Below are 18695 nucleotides of genomic sequence, written 5' to 3'. Positions count from 1 at the left end.
CCAGCCCAGTTCATCCCCTCCCCCCACTGCACCACACAACCAGCCCAGTTCTTCCCCCCCCACCCACTGCATCCCAAAACCAGTCCAACCTGTCTCTGCCTCCCTAACCGGTTCTTCCTCTCACCCATCCCTTCCTCCCACCCCAAGCCGCACCCCCAGCTACCGACTAACCTCATCCCACCTCCTTGACCTGTCCGTCTTCCCTGGACTGACCTATCCCCTCCCTACCCCCCCACCTACACCCTCTCCACCTATCTTCTTTACTCTCCATCTTCGGTCCGCCTCCCCCTCTCTCCCTATTTATTCCAGTTCCCTCCCCCCATCCCCCTCTCTGATGAAGGGTCTAGGCCCGAAACGTCAGCTTTTGTGCTCCTGAGATGCTGCTTGGCCTGCTGTGTTCATCCAGCCTCACATTTTATTATCCCCAGAACATTGCCTAGATGTCTGGATATATAGTCTGGCAATATTACCATCAGGCCATCACCTCCCAAAGATGTCGGGTTTTAGATCATGTTTCCTGAAAGACTGATCAATTTAATTATTAAACCCCTTCACAAAAAAGACCAAGACTGATTTGCCTGTAGTTTAAAATACACACTCTTTTTAATAAATTGGTATTAATGCATACAAATGACACATCTCTCATCATAACTTCGGTGAACCAAGAGCTGGAATGTGGAATTAAGCTTAGATAGTTCTATTTTTGGCTGGTCTGAGGGGCAAGAATAGACTGTTCTAAGCTTTCTATGTTTCTGTAAATAGTTTCAATCGCTAATGCACCAGCTTGTGTTAGAGAGCGTGTGGGGGTGTCCTGGCAGACTATGTTAAAAGCGCATCAACCTGCCAGTCAGCAAGAACAGCTAGCAAATGTGAAAAGTCCACAAAGCCACTCAGTTTTTGTGCTTTTTGTATCTTGTGAACTCTAGGTATGTGCACGATAGATTTTATTTCAAAGTGAATTTCTTTGTTTTTAGCACATTATTACACAGGACTTTGCCCGAAACCAACCGAACAGCCCGTCATCACAGCAGCCTCCAGTGTCTACATTCCAAACATCTCCAGTGCTCTCTAACCGAGGGAAGAGTTCCACTCATTATGGCACAGACTCTCAGTCACAGACCACTCAAACAGCTCTTCTTCAGAGACCACCATCCAGAGTCTCTCCTGAAAATCCAACAGAAAAGGGCAGAGGAAGGTAAACAAGAAGATTAGGTGATATACCTTGTTAATCATAACTCTGTGAGCCAGTGTGTGCCCATTGGATTTAAAATGTTTCTCTTCCAAAATAAATCATGCAAAGGTTCCAGATAACAGTACAAGGAGCGATAGAAATTAGTAGCAGTAATCTGTGAACAAAAACAAAGTTGCTGGAAAAGCTCAGCAGGTCTGGCACCACCTGTGAAGGAAAAAAAAGAGTTCACGTTTCATGTCACCAGACCCAAAATGTTAACTCTTTTTTTTCTTTCACAGATGCTGCCAAACCTGCTGAGCTTTAAAAGCAACTTTGTTTTTGTTCCTGATTTACAGCACCCATGGTTCTTTTGGTTTTTGTTTAGCAGTAATCTGTCCTTTGTTGTAATTGTGACAGAAGGATCATTGATTGTTATGTTATCTTTTGATTCTACTACAATTGCTTCCAACTCTTCTACGTGCCATTCGGAGATATTCAAACTTGGACAGCCTTTGATTTGAGCTCCTGAATGTCATATGACCACCCAAACAACAAAGGTGGTGATCTGTGTATGAGTGAATCCTTTGCTGATGTCAGACTGATATTCATGAATCCCAATGCATAGCACAGGCACCAGTGTTAAATAATGTACACTCTGCTCTGCTTTGTTTTGACTGCTTGTTATATGGTTATCCTCTTAAACAATGACGTGCCATTGTATGCTAATTATTAATGGAAAGAAATTGTAACAAATTGATCAATTTGGTGTGAAGATTTGCCAGTTTTATATACGCTGTAGAAAACAAGTTAAACTTGTGTCTAATCACACTATTAAAGCTGAATCTCACTGATTTGCTTAGTGCCAGGAGTTGATGTATGCATGCAGTTTGACCCTGCCTTATGGAGCCATGATGACTTCAGTTAGGAGAACAGACTTTTGCTTCACTTTTGTGTCTGTGTCCAAGATGGCTATGAATCTGTTCAGACTAATGATGATGAATGTTTTCCTTATCACACATAGGCCTGGGAAATCCCCAGAACGAAGCCACGTTTCATCAGAACCATATGAGCCCATCTCACCTCCCCAAGCTCCTGCCAATCTGGAGAAGCAAGAGAGTGTAGTGCAACCTCCTCAGCGAAGAGAGGCAGAGCCTGCTGAACAGAGGTAGGTGAGAGTATGAACATCAGGCCTTCCAGCCTGTCTAATCCTTTCCTTGCAGCCACAAAATTTCACCAGCAAAATGTGCTCTGCATTTATGATCAGATTAGAGTGTGAATTTCACATGCTAACCAATCTATTGTGAGTTTCGTGGACTGTTTGAAGTTTTACTGTATTTGTGAAACACGCAATTTCAAAATTAAATTTTCAGTTAATACTTTGATTTTTGTCTCTTATTTTTCACTACATTTCCATTTGTCTTGCAGTCTCAAAATTTCCATTGTCTCTTACGCTTTCCGTGTTTGATCTGCATCTGTTTCATTCTGCTCACTTATTTTGTAACAAGACCCAATCACTGCATTTTTATTGCTTGCTATCCCACTGGCATGCTCAGTTACTGCTTTTGCTCGTTGGTTCTCTGTCTCTTTCCAAGCTGCAGTATTGTATTAGATTAGCTGTTCATATTTTTGGATTGGTATTAGAATTATGTTTCTCCAGTAATCTTAAGCAAGGGCAAGTCAGATTTTGTGAAATTGTTAAGATAGAGAAATAATAGCGCAGATGTTCTGCAGCAGTTTCTGCATCTGCATTGCCTGGTACGGGGGCAAATCTTTGATGCAACATATGATAATTGAAACTCCTTTACACTTTCTGAGGGCAGAGGTCAAGATAATTTACAAATTGTAAACATTCATAAAACACTGAACTTGACTTTGAAGACTTTCGATTGTTACCATGGCTTGTTTCTTGATAGTAGTGTGTGCAGTTGACCATAGTGTCTTCTGTGTGTTATTTTGACCTCTCACATTTGCCCTCCTGCAGGCTGCCCCCAAGTAATGAATGGCTCCCGATGCCTTTGCTTGTCCGAAGAGGTCGTGCCCCAGATTCTGCTACAAGGTACTGACTGAACATAAAAACTTAAGAAATAAGAGCAGGAGTAGTCCATCCGACCCCTCAAGCCTGCTCCGCCATTCAATGAGATCACGACTGATCTGATTGTGGCCTCAATTCTCCTCCCGGCCCCTGCATAGCCCTTGACTCTCCTGTAGATTTTTAACAAACCTCTCTAATTCAGCTTTGAATATATGCAGTGACCTGACCTCCATTTCTCGCTGGGATGAAGAATTCCAAAGTTTGACAACCCTTTGAAAGAAGAAGCCACCATCTCCATTTTAAATGGTAAATCTCTTATTTGGAAACTATGCCCCATTGTTCTAGATTCCCCATGAGGAGAAATCCCAACTGGGAACTATTACTTCAGTGCACTAGAGCCTTAAAATTGTTAAGGTGATATTGCAGTGATGGATTCAGATTGTCCGCAAATGCTAATTTTCACATTGCACATCAGTTAATACCCATCCTTCCTGTTTGGAACTTCTGGACCTAGGAAATTGGCCTAGAAAACCTCTCAGTCCTAATAACCTGCAAAGAAAAGGTCTAAGAAGAGCACAAACAAATGAATCTACCCAGCATTGACCTAGGCACTAGATCTGGAAAGTCAAATCTGGCTCAGTTGGTAATATCCCTTACTAATATCTGGGGCTTATGCCAAGTCACTTGTTCCACAGGCAAGTCAGGCAACAACCCAACAATCCAACTGAGAAAATCATGCTTGCACCCATTGTCCCAGTCACCTCCATCACCATGACGCAACAGTGTTAGAAAGAAACTTCACTTGCATCTCCTGTGAGAACGGCATAATTCAGGACACGTACTAGCCTAATTAAAGATTTTAGATGTGGGACTGGTCTATCTACAAAGACGTCATAAGTCGGATAACGCAGTAGGCATAATTTACAAAAGCAATTTCCTTTCATTCCTAGCATGATGGCACGCAAGTCAGCTGTTATCGGCATGTTATCTTTGCAGATCCTTTTTTACTGTAGGTTCTTTTTGTTTGTAAGGTTCCTTTTTGTGCTGGGCATCTAAGCAACATTTTAACACAAACCTGATGTACTAGGTGAGCTGTAGAAAAGGCCTTCGATACAATCACTCATTTCTGTCACTAGATGCTGCTGTTGTCTCCTTGTGGAATGTGGATCTGAGACTGTCGCTCTTGGACTTCTCGCTGTCCATCTTCATGCAGACTATGCGTGGCTTTTATTTGAAAGTTATGCCAGATTGTTTAAACTACCCCATCAAAGACAAAATTTTCTTTATATTCATTCAATTGAGTCCTTTTAATATCTTGAGCACCTCAGTCTTGGAAATGCAAAGATGCCGTCCTACAGTTGTGAAATTGCCGTCATAATTTAACCCTTTGTACCACATATTGTCCTATTAATTTGCACTGCATCCTTCCATGGTCATAATGTGTTCTCTGAGGTGCAGGGCCTTTATTTTTACTTTTGGTGCTTTTATGACAAAGTTTATCATTTCCCTTTGTTAATTGCATTGTTTTCCTAAAGTCTTGATTTTGTTTGATTTTCTCTTTTATTTGATCTCAATTTATAGTTTTTCTAGTTAACTTTTGAATGCCCACTTTGCTTTCGTGGAAGTATACCTTGTCTACACCTTAATTTTCTCCTTATTGAATGATACCAATGACTTCTTTCTTATGTTTCTCTCTTTGACAGAGCTGGTTCTTTTTTATCATGATGATTAGTTTCTTTATCCCCTTTCAGGAGCAATTGTTTTGTCTGTCAGGTATCTTAACTGTAACTTGTTGCCTGTACTTTTCAATTTTATTATCATAGTTACCCATGTTCTGGTTGCTCCAGAACCCTTCCATTTTTTACTTGCTGCAAATCATTTCCCAGAATTAGATCCATTGCTGTTCATTGTTGGATGAAGACACATGAATTCAGCTTTCTTTCTGCCATTTACATGACTGTTATCCTTGGTGTTCCATTATTCCAACCTATCTCATTTTTTCTGCCTTCTCTCTGCTGTTTCATGGTTTCTGTAGGGTAACTCAAGTCAAATAAATAACACAATTGACCACTGCACCATACCTCTCCTGTGTCACGTACTGAAATGCAATATTTCATTCATGTTCTGCCTCTGTCCCTTATGCATATTTTGTAACTGGGAATGGTCAGCTTCCCACTGTACCCCTGTCACATCTGTCAATGCTATTATAATTTCCATCACTGTTGCATTTCTAGTTTTATTCAGACTTCAGGACAGTCATCTGTGTTAGTGTAATTGAACAGGCTTTTTGGCATCTGCAGAAACTGAATTCTGCCTTCAAGAAGCATTACTCTGAGACACAGAACTCCAGTTAGGGCCGTTCCCACAGATCACATTGTGTTTAAAAAAAATACTTCAGCAATTCAGAATCTATATTTAGATATCCAACCATAAAACAGACTTGCTTTCTGCAGCAAAAATTCTCAACATGTTATTCTTGTTCCAGCTTTCAGCAGTTTATTATCACCCTTGCAATAGCTTCCACATCCTTTTCTATTCTTCGTGTATTTTTGCGACATCACATTCACTGAAAAAGATTTCCTCATGTGTCACCACTACATCTTTTACCAATGTCCTTCAATCTCTTTGTTTTTACAGACTCTTCTGCCACTGGAAATAAGTTTTTGTTCATTTACTTGACCAATGTCATGTGCCTTTGAGCACCTCCAATAGATCTTCTGTTAACTTTTTCTGTGAAGAAGAACAATTATAGCTCTTTCATCCCTGTTACCATTCAAGTTGACTTTCTCGGCGGCCACTCCTAATACCCCTGACGTCCTTGCGAAAATATATTGTCCTGAGTTAGACAGTGTTCCAGCAAGGGATAGATATAACTAGCATTTTATGAAGTTTTAGTGTAACTTTTGTACTTGGGACTGTCAATGACGACAGTACATTGTGTTAGGATGAGCCCTCCTTATGGCTGACTGGCTTTAAAGGTATCAATATGGGTGTGATTTCATATATGGTTTGTAAGTGCTCACTTGTCCAGTGTAGAGGCTGGTGGACTTTTTGCTTGAGCATCTGCCCTTTCTTTGCAGTTCTCATAATTCTGTCTGGTGGAACAGTGATCAGAAGGTCTTGACACTATTTTTGGTGAGGGATTGTAATTTTGGTTGTGACTGGGCACCTGGTTCCCAAGTACAGATTTTATTTTTTAATTATTCGTTCATGGGAGAAGGATGTTGCTGCCTAGCCCGGCATTTATTGTGCATCCCTAATTGCCTAAAGGACAGTTAAGAGTCAACCACATTGCTGTGCTGACCCAGAGTCACATGTAAGCCCAACAAGGTAAGGGTGGCAATTTCCTACCCAAAAGGCGATTAGTGAAACTGATGGATTTTTTACTGACAATCGACAATGGATTCACGGTCATCATTAGACTCTTAATTCCAAATTTTCTTTGAATAAAAATTGCACCATTTGCCGTGACAGGATTCAAATCCAGGACTGCAGAATGCTACCTGAGCCCCTGGACTAACTGTGCAGCAATAATACCACCAGGCTGTCTCCTTAATGGAGTAGACCTTCATGGAGGCTTTGAGATTGTCTTCAAGACATTTGTTTTGCACCGTGTGAACAGGCTCCCTGTCATAGTTCTGAGTAAAACACTAGTTTTGGTATCACCATGAATCTCAGTTCAAGCTCAAAAGACCACCCACAATTTGAAGCAGGAATTGGCAGATCTGGAAGGCTAGGAAATTGAACTTCTTGTTAACATGCATAATTAATATATTTTTTAAAGACAAACAAAAGAGCTATGTGGACCCTCAAGGCATTGATCAATACCGAAAAGATCGGAAGGTGCTAAAGCTCTCAACAAAGATAGACAGTATCAATGCCTACTAGAAAGAACATATTGTAAAATTAGCCCATTTGAACTTCCCAGTTGTCATGCACCTGCTGGAGAACCTCCCATAACAGACAATAGATATAATTCTCAATGGAATCACAATTGCTATCAACTAAACAGAATTCAACAAAGCTTCTGAAGACAGGTATTCTGAAGAGATATACTGATCTCATAGACACAAGCTTTATTTGTGAAACTCTGACAATGAAATTTCGAGTGACCTTAGGGAGATCATAGCCTTTAAGAAGGGAGCAAGTCGAACTGTGGGACCTCCAGGGAAGTGGCGTTGCTATCATCCGCTAACAAAGTTATAGCTAGTTTACTTGTTAATAACCTCTTGCCAATCGGAGAGGAGGCCCTTCCAAAGTTCCCGTGTGACTTCTGTCCCATCAGTTGAACCAGTAAGAATGTTTAAAGTTTTGCCAAAGATCTGTAGCTCGGGTTGTGGATGAGGTTGTTGACTTGCTCGCCAAGCTGGTTTGCTTTTGTTCAGATGTTTTGTCATCATGCTAGGTGACATTATCAATGGATTCTCCGATGAAGTGATGTTATTCTACTCCACTTGAAATTTATACTGTCCAGTCCGTTATGGTGTGTACTGTCATTTCCAGTTTTCATCTGTATGGGTTTGTATGTGGGATTCAATTCTGTGTTTGTTGATTGAAGTATGGGTGGAGTACCATGCCCCTATGAATTCCGGTGCATGTCTGTGTTTGGCATGGGCTAATATAGTTATCTTATCCCAGTTAACTAAGAGCACTAGGAACCATGGTGTCCCACAAGCCCACAGCCACTCTATGACAACTGTGACCAGATAACCATCGTAGCCCAAGCCAAACATAGGCATGTACGGGAATTCCTAGAGGCCTCATTCTTCACCCATGCTTCAACCCAACAAACACATAGAATTGGACCCCATATACAGACCCAGGCAGATCAAAACTGGAAATGACACTACGCACCATTACGGACCGGACAGAATAAGCTCCCAGCAGAGTAGAATAACATCACTTCATCGGAGGCTCCACCAAGTGTGATGACGAAACATTTGAACAAAAACAAGCCAGTTTAGCGAGCATGTCAGCAACCTCTCCAGTAAGAATGGTTTTGTAATCTAAATCATTCAGTAATAAAGCCATAGTCATGTTTACTTTTTGTTAACAACCTTCTCAGCTTGTCCTGCTACCTTCAAAGATTTCTGTGCATCCAGTCCCAAGTCTCTGTTTCGGTAGTCCCTTCAAAATTGTGTCATGAAGTCCATGTTGCTTTGCCTCATTCTTCTACATAAATGTATTATTTCAAATATCTGTTAAATTTTGATATCTGCCTATGTCTTCCTGAATTTTGTTATTATCTGCTTCATTGTCTCGTGTATTGTACATTTCGTACACTGCAGACTTCAAAATTTTTCTTATACACCAAGGTCAGATTATGTATCAAAACAAAGACTGGATCGAATACATACACTCGACTCCAGAAACAACAATTCATCAGCATTTTCTGTTATCGTTATTGCAATCCCTTTCATCTTATGAGTTTTAAATTTGCTAACAAATCTACTATGATGTGAGTTAACAAGGTGTAGAACTGGATGAACATAGCAGGCCAAGCAACAATAGAGGAACAGGAAGGCTGACGTTTCGGGCCTAGACCCTTCGTCAGAAATGGGGGAGGAGAAGAGGGTTCTGAAATAAATAGGGAGAGAGGGGGAGGTGGATAGAAGATGGATAGAGGGGAAGACAGGTGGAGAGGAGACAGACAGGTCAAAGAGGTGGGGAGGGAGTCAGCAAAACTGAGTGTTGACGGGGAGTTAGGCAGGGGATAGGTCAGTGCAGGGAGGACGGACAGGTCAAGTGGGCGGGACGAGGCTAGTAGGTAGGGGATGGGACTTGGTGGGAGGAGGGGATAGGTGGGAGGAAGGACAGGTTAGGGAGGCGGGGACAAGCTGGGCTGGTTTTGGGATGTGGTAGGGGGAGGGGAGATTTTGAAATTTATGAAGCCCCTCCCTCTACTGACCCCCTTCTCCTGCCTCCAACACTTCCCCTCCTCCTGGAAACCACTCCATGGCCTCCTCCCCTCCCTCAATCTCTTCATCTCCAACTGCTGTCATCACATCAATTGCCTCAATCTCTCCACCCCTCTCACCCGCTCCAACCTCTCCCCTGCAGAACGTGCAGCCCTCCGCTCCAATCCCATCCTCACCATGAAACCCGCAGACAAGGGAGGCACAGTTGTAGTATGGTGCACTGACCTCTACGTCACCGAGGCCAGATGCCAACTCTCCGACACCTCCACCTACCTCCCCCTTGATCACCCCTGACCAACAAACCATCATCTCACAAACGGTCAATGACCTCATCACCTCAGGTGACCTCCCACCCACAGCCTCCAACTTCATTGTTCCCCAACCCTGCACGGCCCACTTCTATCTCTTTCCCAAAATCCACAGACCAGACTGCCCTGGTCAACCCATTGTCTCCACCTGCTCCCACCCAACCGAACTTATCTCCACCTATCTCGACTCCATTTTCTCCCCCTTGGTCCAGGAACTCCCTACCTACGTCCTTGACACCACCCATGCCCACAAACCTGGTCCAAAATTTCCAACTCCCTGGTCCCCAATACCTCATCTTTACCATGGATGTCCAGTCCCGATACACCTGTATTCCCCATGCAGATGGCCTAAAGGCCTTCCACTTCTTCCTGTCCTGCAGGCCTGACAGACCCCCTCCACTGATAGCCTCATCTGCTTAGCCGAACTTGTCCTCACGCTCAACAACTTCGCTTTCACCTCCCCCCCGCTTCCGACAGACAAAGGGGGTGGCCATGAGTACCTACATGGACCCAAGTTATGCCTGCCTCTTTGTAGGTTACGTGGAACAATCCGTCTTCCATAGCTACACTGGCCGTAAACCCCACCTCTTCCTCCGTTACATTGATGACTGTATCGGCGCCGCCTCATGCTCCCAAGAGGTGCTCAGACAGTTCATCCACTTCACCAACACCTTCCACCCCAACCTTAAGTTTACCTGGACCATCTCTGATACTTCTCTCTCCTTCCTGGACCCCTCTGTTTCCATCTAGCAATCACCTGGAAACTGATATCCATTCCAAGCTCACTTGACTCCCACAGCCACCTAGAATACATCTCCTCCCACCCACCTTCCTGCAAAAATGCCATCCCATATTCCCAATTCCTTCGCTTCCACTGTATCTGCTCCCAGGATGAGGCTTTCCACTCCAGTACATCTCGGATGTCCTCGTTTTTCAAGGACCACAACTTCCACCCCTCAGTGGTGGAGAACGCCCTCAACCGTGTCTCCTTCATTTCCCACAACTCATCCCTCACGCTTCCTCTCCGCAATAACAACCAAAACAGAATTCCCCTTGTCCTCACGTACCACCCCACCAACCTCCCGGATCCAATGCATCATGCTCCAACATTTCCACAATGTGCAATCCAATCCCACCACCACCAAAGACATTTTTCCCTCCCCACCCTTACCTGCTTTCCCGAGGGGCCACCCTCTCCATGACTCCCTTGTCCGCTCCACACACCCTTCCAGCCCCACCACACCCGACACTTTCCCCTGCAACCACAGGAAGTGCTATACCTGCCCCTAGACCTCCCCTCTCACACCCATCCCAGGACCCAAGAAGATAATAGACAATAGGTGCAGGAGTAGGCCATTTGGCCCTTCAAGCCAGCACCACCATTCATTATGATCATGGCTGATCATCCACAATCAGTATCCTGTTCCACATCAAGCAGATGTTCACCTGCACATCTGTTAATGTGGTACACTGTATCCACTGTTCCCGTTGTGGCCTCCTCTACATCGGGGAAGCCAAGCGGAGGCTTGGCGACTGTTTTGTGGAACACCTGTGCTCGGTTTGCACTAAATAACTGCACCTCCCATTTGCGAACCATTTCAACTCCCCCTTCCGTTCCTCAGCAACATGTCCATCCTGGGCCTCCTGCAGTGCCACACTGATGCCGCCCGAAGGTTGCAGGAACAGCAACTCATATTCCGCTTGGGAACCCTGCAGCCCAATGGTATCAATGTGGACTTCACAAGCTTCAAAATCTCCCCCTCGCCCCACCGCATCCCAAAGCCAGCCCAGCTCGTCCCCACCTTCCTAACCTGTCCTTCCTCCCACTTATCCCCTCCTCCTACCTCAAGCCCCACCCCCATTTCGTACCTACTAACCTCATCCTGTCCCCTTGACCTGTCCATCCTCCCTGGACTGGCCTATCCCATCCCTAACACCCCATCTACACTCCATCCCCCCCCTTTGACCTGTCTGTCTCCTCTCCACCTATCTTCTCCTCTATCCATCTTCTATCTGCCTCCCCCTCTCTCCCTATTTATTTCAGAATCCCCTTCCCCTCCCCCATTTCTGAAGAAGGGTCCACACCCAAAACATCAGCTTTCCTGTTCCTCTGATGCTGCTTGGCCTGCTGAGTCCGTCCAGCTCTACACCTTGTCATCTCAGATTCTCCAGCATCTGCAATTCCTACTATCTCTACTATGATGTGCTTTGTCAAGTGTTTTATTTCAGGAAAATATATACAGTATCATCCATACTGTTTACATCAACCTTCTCAATTACTGAGAATCATTAATACGTTTGCGCTGATTTTTATTTATTACGTGTACGTCTTCAAATGCTGATTCATTTTATCCCACGTTAATGTCTCTGAAATTTTCCTCAAAAACAAGGTTAGGGTGACTGGATGCATTTGCTGAGTTTATTCTTCTCCCCATCGCTAATTGTAATTTTTGCAGTCCTCTGCACCTTCCAGGCTATCCAAAAAGGATTGGAAGTTTGTGACTGGATCCTCCTCCATTGCACAATTTGATGTCATCCACAAATTCAGAAATTCTGTTTTAATTCCACAGCCCAAATCGTTGGTGTAAATTGCAGACAGTTGTGGTTTTAGTACTACTGCCTTTTGCCACTCTGAATATTAACCCTTCATTCCTGTTCTTTGGCATTTTTGAATATGTAGTTTATTCAATATATTTCATTTTTCATTTTAATCTCCTTTTGCTCATCTAATCATTTACAGTCATGTCTACCTGTTCTATCTCCCTCGTAATTACCGAAGCAAAATAATTTAATATTTATGCCATCTCTCTATCATTACTCATAATTCTGTTTGTCCCTATTGATGTCACAGTTTTTTTAAACCTGTGAAACATATTACTGTTTTGTTTTATATTCCTTGATTTAACTTCATTATTTCTCCTTCTTGGGTTGACTTCCCTTCTGATCTCCTTGCACTTTCCCTTATTCTACAGCCCTTTGCTGTTTATGTACTTAATTCATGCCTCCTTCTTATTCTTCATTGTTCATTTATGTTTTTCTTTATCTGTGGAATCTCACTGGTGTCTACTTTGTTTTTTTTTAACTTTTAACAGAATGTATTCTTCCTGCACTCTTTAAAACACTGCTTCAAATATTTTCCATTGGTCTGCATCATTGTTTGCCAATATTATTCCTCTCTTTATTTTCCTAAGTTGTATTCTCAGTCTGTTAAAATCAGCTTTTTTCCAATCTATTAATTTGGTTTTCATCAAACTTCTGCCCCATTATCATATTGCATTATAGTCGCTATTTTCTAAATGTTAGTTAACCGCACTGGTAGTTTTTACATGTTCTAATATTAATCTTTTCCTTGTTGGGCTGTTTACATATTGGGTTAGGAATGGGTTGTGTGCACATTATCCCTACATTTATCTCATCCCTTCAGTTAATGTTAGGGTAGCTGAACTCCTCAGTGCTTACTCTATTTCTTTTTAACTTAATTCCCGAATTTAATTGCATATTTGTTCCTCCACCTCTCTTCCAGTGAGATGTTTGTAGGCTGTTTGGTCTAATTAATCCTTTCTTGATATCTCTCATGGAAATAGATGCACAGTATTCACTAAATGTCTCAGCCCATACCCTCTGCTTCCAAAACATCTTTTCAGTTCCTAATCAACCAAACCCTTTCTTTTTTCACTATTGATGTGTTTAGAAAAGGCTTTACCGAAGCCTTTTATGTTAGTTGCGTCCATTATACTCTCTCTTTGCGTACTCTTTTTTAGATTTTCTGTGAACTTCTTACATTCTGTTTAGTTCTGTAGTGTATTATAAACCTCTCCATTTTATTATTTTAACCTCTATATCTTTATATATCCGTAAGCTCTAGCTTGGGATATCCTTACTTTCTCCCTTTTAGGAAGCTGCCTGCTTCAAACGTGAGCCATCTCATCTTTGAAGATCTCTCATCAGTCAATTACTGATGTCTCAATCTCCGACTGTTATCTTCTGCACAAGAACCTTGTGCCTGGTTATAAAGATGTTTCTGTTCATTTTAACATATACCAAGCCAAAAAAAGTTGTTGAGTCAATGTGGTCTCATTTCATAATCTTCCAAAATCCCGCACTGATTATATTCTGTGAACATCAGGTATATTATTGTTCTCAGCGCCACTATTTTCTCTCTCCAGGAGTGAGGCACGATCTCCAGGGAATGTGGGCTATTTGCCAGCATTCTTCACTAAGCTGGAGAATACTTCGCCAATGGTGAAATCGAAGAAGCAGGAGATATTTCGTAAGTTGAACTCCTCTGGTGGCGGGGATTCTGACATTGGTAAGTCAGCCTGCTCTCCCTCACCTTACTTTCTGTCCATCTTGATTAGTTTTTTTAAAAATCCATACTTTTTTATTCTTCCAACTTCGCTGTGCAAACAAGAAACTTGCAAACAGCTTGATGTCTCATGACCTGTTTTGTATGGACATTTGGCAGACAGCCTTTGTGTAGTTCTCCCTGGAAATCAGAACTGTCAAGAAACAAGGGCTATATTTAGCTGATACAATTGTTGTTCTTGTTTGCAGGTTAGATGTTCCAGAATAAGGATTTAACCAGAGCTACAGAATAATTCCTGTTGGTTCCAGGGAAGACATGAGGAAGAATCAGTTGCTGTAGTTCAATATACTGTCTTCGTGCACACATTTCCTTCCTGAATGATGTGTGTTCATGACTGAGCTGTGGGGAAAATAGGCTACTGGAATTGCACTTTGTAGTATTTTATTCTCTTAATTTCTTGGTCATACAAAATGTAAGCGTTGCTAAAAAGAGACATGATGTTGAAGCATTTATGTTTGAACTCATCAGGGTGCAAGAAAACCACCTTTAGAAAGGGAACAATTTATACATAAGGGGGAAAGGTGCTAATTGTTTGGACTTTGATTTGACATGCATATGAAACAGTGTTGCCAAGGTGCTACAGCATGGATTGGCTGTTTCCATTGCCCTTTCTTCCATTATCAAGGTCTAATGTGTGGATATATTCCTTTTATTCTTTTACCTACAAATAGCAAGGTCTGAGAAGGAATAAATGAAGCCCCCAGCGTGCATGAACAAATCATACTGTGAGCCTAATTGGCACTTCTGAGGAAGGGTCACCGGACCCGAAACATTAACTCTGATTTTTTTTTATTCACAGATGCTGCCAGACCTGCTGAGCCTTTCCAGCAACTTTGTTTTTGTTCCAGTGCTTATTCATAGGAGTGTTTATTGCTTACATTAACCGAGTTGCAAGTCCTGTTTCTACATTTCAGCTTATCGCAGTGTAAATGAAACCGCGTCACTTCAAGTCACAGCTGACCACAACGTACAACAAGCTGTTTTTATAAAGGTGCCAGGAGCACTGGAAATGTTGCATTGGTTCCCTCATCCAGGCCATTTACTGAACAGCTGGGGCCCAAATTCTGATTGTTTCTGTATCCCAGTATTCAATATGTGACAATTGGAAAAAAGGCCCATTTATTCCCACTCTTTGTTTCCAGTCAGTCAACTAATTCCTGGCCCATGCCAATGTCTTAACCCCATTCCATGTGCTTTAAAGTATGCCTCCTAACCTGTTATGATGGACCTTACCAAAATCCAAATGCACCAAATCCCCAGTTTCTCCTTCATCTATTCTCATCATTACATCCTCAAAAATCTTGCGTAGGTTTGTTAAACCTGATTTGCCTTTTATAAACTGATGCTGGTGTTCTTGATGTTCTGTTATCACATTTTATATGGTCTCTAGCATTTTCTCCACCCCTGGTGTAAGGCTAATTGGTCTATAATTCTCTGTTTACTTTCAGTCCCACCCTTTTAAATAGTGAGGTTACATTTGCCACACTCCAATCTGAAGGAACTGCTCCAGAGTCTGTAGCATCTTAGATGACAACAAATGCTTCAAATATTTCCAAAGTTCCTTCCTTTAGTACTCTGGAATGTAGGTTATCAGGCCCTGGAGATTTGTCAGGCTTTAACCCTATTAATTGCTTCAGCACCATTTTCTTACTGAAACTGATTTCCTTGACTCCACCCTTTCGCTGGACCCTGGGTTCCATGATATTTCTGGGAGGGTATTTGTCTCTTCTTTTGTAAAGACAGAACCAGAGTATGAGTCCAATTCTTCTGTATTTTTTTTATTTTTATGTTTTGGTTTTTGGAGGTAAGCTGCAAGCTCTTGCACAAGCTACAAACATTCCCACCTTCTCAATTTTGGAGTTGAATCCTGGTCGTCAAAAATAACTTCTGGCTATCTCCTTCATTCCAACAATGCTACAGTGATCTTTGTGAATTGACTTAACACATGTTTCCTTAGCTGTCGGGGGCTGATGATCCTAGTTCCCCATAGGACACATCCTGCTGGTATGGATAGCTTCCATTTGACATACGGTTTGTCTTCTGGGGTTGGTGGTTATGATTTTGCCATAAAGTACTATGTCCATCACTTTTGATAGTGGATCATTTCTACTATACTTCTTAAATTATCCTGCTCTTGCAGTGGTGACATTGGGTGAAAATGGGTCAGGTCGTCTTATTTTAATATAGTCTCTTTGGCTTGTGTAAAAACTCTTTCACATTGTTCTTCACATTTCCCCTTCTTGTTTTGGTGTAATAAGTTGTGCAACAGCTTGAGAATACTTGCAAAATTTACAATAAGCTTGCCAGACTAACTTAGCAAGCCCAAAAATGATCGTAGTTGTTTTACATTTTTAGTGCTGGTGCCCATTTGAAGATGACATGTGTCGTACCTTAGCATCAGTGAAACAGCCTAAATATTCACTGGAAGATTTCAAAAACTGACATTTATTTTTCCTCACTCTTTGGCCATAATGTCAAATCTCTCCAGAGCAGTGTTTGAATTGTGGAGATGCTCTTTTTCACTTCTGTCTGTCACTGAAATATCATTTAGATAACACTGGACTCTTCCAAATACATTGAATAGAATTATAGAATTTTACAGTGCAGAAGGAGGCACTTTGCCCCATTGTATCTGTACCCGCTCCTGAAAGAGCTACCCAGCTGATCCCAGTCTCCAGCTCTCTAACTTAATTCCCTTTCAAAAATCCACCTCTCTTTGAAACCTCCTTTGGAATCCGCCACCACCACTCTCCCAGGTAGCACATTCCAAATCTTTTCACAGATAGTAGGAACTGCAGATGCTGGAGAATCTGAGATAACAAGGTGTAGAGCTGGATGGACGCAGCAGGCCAAGCAGCATCAGAGGAGCAGGAAGGTTGACCTTTCTGAAGAAGGGTCTGGGCCCAAAACGTCAGCCTTCCTGCTCCTCTGGTGCTGCCTGGCCTGCTGCGTTCATCCAGCTCTACACCTTGTTATCTCTCATTCCAAATCTTAACCACTCTCTAAGTAAAGAAGTTTCTCCTCATCTCACTCCTGGCTCTCTTGCTAACAATCTTGAAGTTGTTACTCATAGTTACTGAAAACCCATTGAAAATCTGATCCATGGCACATTGGAATAACACAAGTGAGGTGTAATTCCAAAGTGAAGTCTCCTGTATTTGAATGGCCCTTTATTGTTACAATCATCAAGTGCTTCTGTGACTCAGCATCCAACCTACCTGGAGATAGGACTAAGATCAATTTTACTGAAAAACTCATCTCCAGTTAGTCCAGCAAGTAGGTCATTGATAAAAGACAAAAAGGATACGGCTCAGCACATGGTACAAGATTAACAGTGACCTGAAAATTGCAAACATATATTGATCCATCTTACTTCGTCACTAGTAAAGTAGGCATGATCCCAACCACTCATACTTAGGGGATCAAAGGTTTCCATCTTGAACAGTCTGTCTAATTTTGCCTTGACCTTTAATCTGATTACATAAGGTGCTGATCTAACCTTGAATCGTTTTACTTGATTCTCTTCCTTGATTTTTAATTTGACAGAGATCTTGTCCATTGTTCCCAGGTCCCCAGTGAAAACGATGGTATGTTTGTTTAGAATTTGTGATAGATCATTGTCTGAATCTGACAAGTGATTTACTTCAACCTAGTTGAGTTTGATTTTCTCCAACCAGGTTTTCCCAATAAAGCTGGAAAGTTTCTTCGAACAACTGGACAAATCTTCAGACTGACTGTATAACTGAACGTTCACATTACACAATCCCTCAAAGGCTCAACTTCACCTGTGCACTTTCTATGTACAGTTTTTGAGGGTTATAGTGCAATGTGACTCAGCTGCTTCTGATTCTGGTATGCACTTTCAAGTGTCAATGAAACTGCCTTTTCGGTGTCCATCTCCATTCTTACTGGTTTGCCATTCAGAGGGGGAGTGACCCAGTCTGTGTTACCAGCAATGGCCTACATGTTTGATGACAACTCATCTTCTCTAAGTCTGGTCATTTCTCATGCCCTTTTTGTACCATGTAGATTTGCTCTTGCTCTTCAGTCTCTGTATTTTTGCTGTATGTTGTTCATGTTTCCTCCTCAAATGCACATGCTGAAAGAGTCCATTACTTGCTGCAGTTTCTGCATGCAGCCTCTTTATAATGGCAATTTTCTGCTGTGTGACCTGTTTCTCCACATCTAAGGGAGTTTTGAATCTGCATGGTGCTTATCTCTCAGCAGCCATTTTGTGAACTCTTAGACTCCAAGCTTAGGTGTTGAATATCCTTGGCTGCTAGTTCTGTCAAGAGTGCTATCTCCAGTGCTTTCTTTCAATCTGTTCTTTCCATCAGTAGTGTCTTCTGAATTTGCAACATTCTGTTAACTTGTTTAAAATTGCTACAGACTGGGGGATAAATTAACCACCATGCTAATTGTGTTTGTGGAATCTGAACCTTTAACAATCAACACTGGTTTGGTGAGAAGTGGTTCTGCACGATTCCTGTTATCTCTTAACAAGTTTTAGGACCCAGTATCTCTGGTTGTGCCAGACTCCTCAGGAGGTTAAAAGTATTTTCCACTCCCCCCACAATATATCATGAACACAATGACAGCTGTATCTGCATCAATTTTGTTTGAATAAAATAATGCAATTGCTGTGTGTAGCAGTTTCAGCTATAATATTTTCATCATACAGTCCCAAGGTGCCAAACTTTTTGACCTTTTTTTTGTAATAGGAGGTTGTGTACCACAGAAATATTGGCACTACCTCACTTCTTTCTGTTTAAAGCATGGTATTCCTGCCTTTTTTTTTCCCCCGAGTATACACCCCTAGCTCAAGACATTTCTGCCCGTGTAGGGCACTCAGTACTGTGTTCTTTCGTGGTGGAGTGTACAGCCAGCTTCTTCACTGTTC

The 18695-nt window shown here is 42.2% G+C and overlaps 1 protein-coding gene across 12 annotated transcripts in view; it reads left to right on the top strand.

Moving 5' to 3' along the window:
* Positions 1-18695, top strand: part of ncor1 (nuclear receptor corepressor 1) — a 382757-nt gene that overhangs the window by 344462 nt on the left and 19600 nt on the right. For 8 of the 12 annotated variants that reach the window (XM_048557338.2, XM_048557334.2, XM_048557335.2 and 5 more), the window contains 4 exons: positions 975-1195; positions 2193-2336; positions 3153-3227; positions 13596-13738. In XM_048557338.2, coding sequence (XP_048413295.1) covers positions 975-1195; positions 2193-2336; positions 3153-3227; positions 13596-13738 — 583 coding nt within the window. The remainder of the gene's footprint in view (positions 1-974; positions 1196-2192; positions 2337-3152; positions 3228-13595; positions 13739-18695) is intronic. The other 4 variants (XM_059655479.1, XM_048557336.2, XM_048557340.2 and 1 more) reach the window with 2 other exon arrangements.

The sequence above is a fragment of the Stegostoma tigrinum genome, chromosome 27 (genome assembly GCF_030684315.1).
Source record: "Stegostoma tigrinum isolate sSteTig4 chromosome 27, sSteTig4.hap1, whole genome shotgun sequence".
NCBI lineage: Eukaryota > Metazoa > Chordata > Chondrichthyes > Orectolobiformes > Stegostomatidae > Stegostoma > Stegostoma tigrinum.
This window is presented reverse-complemented; position numbering and strand designations above follow the sequence as displayed.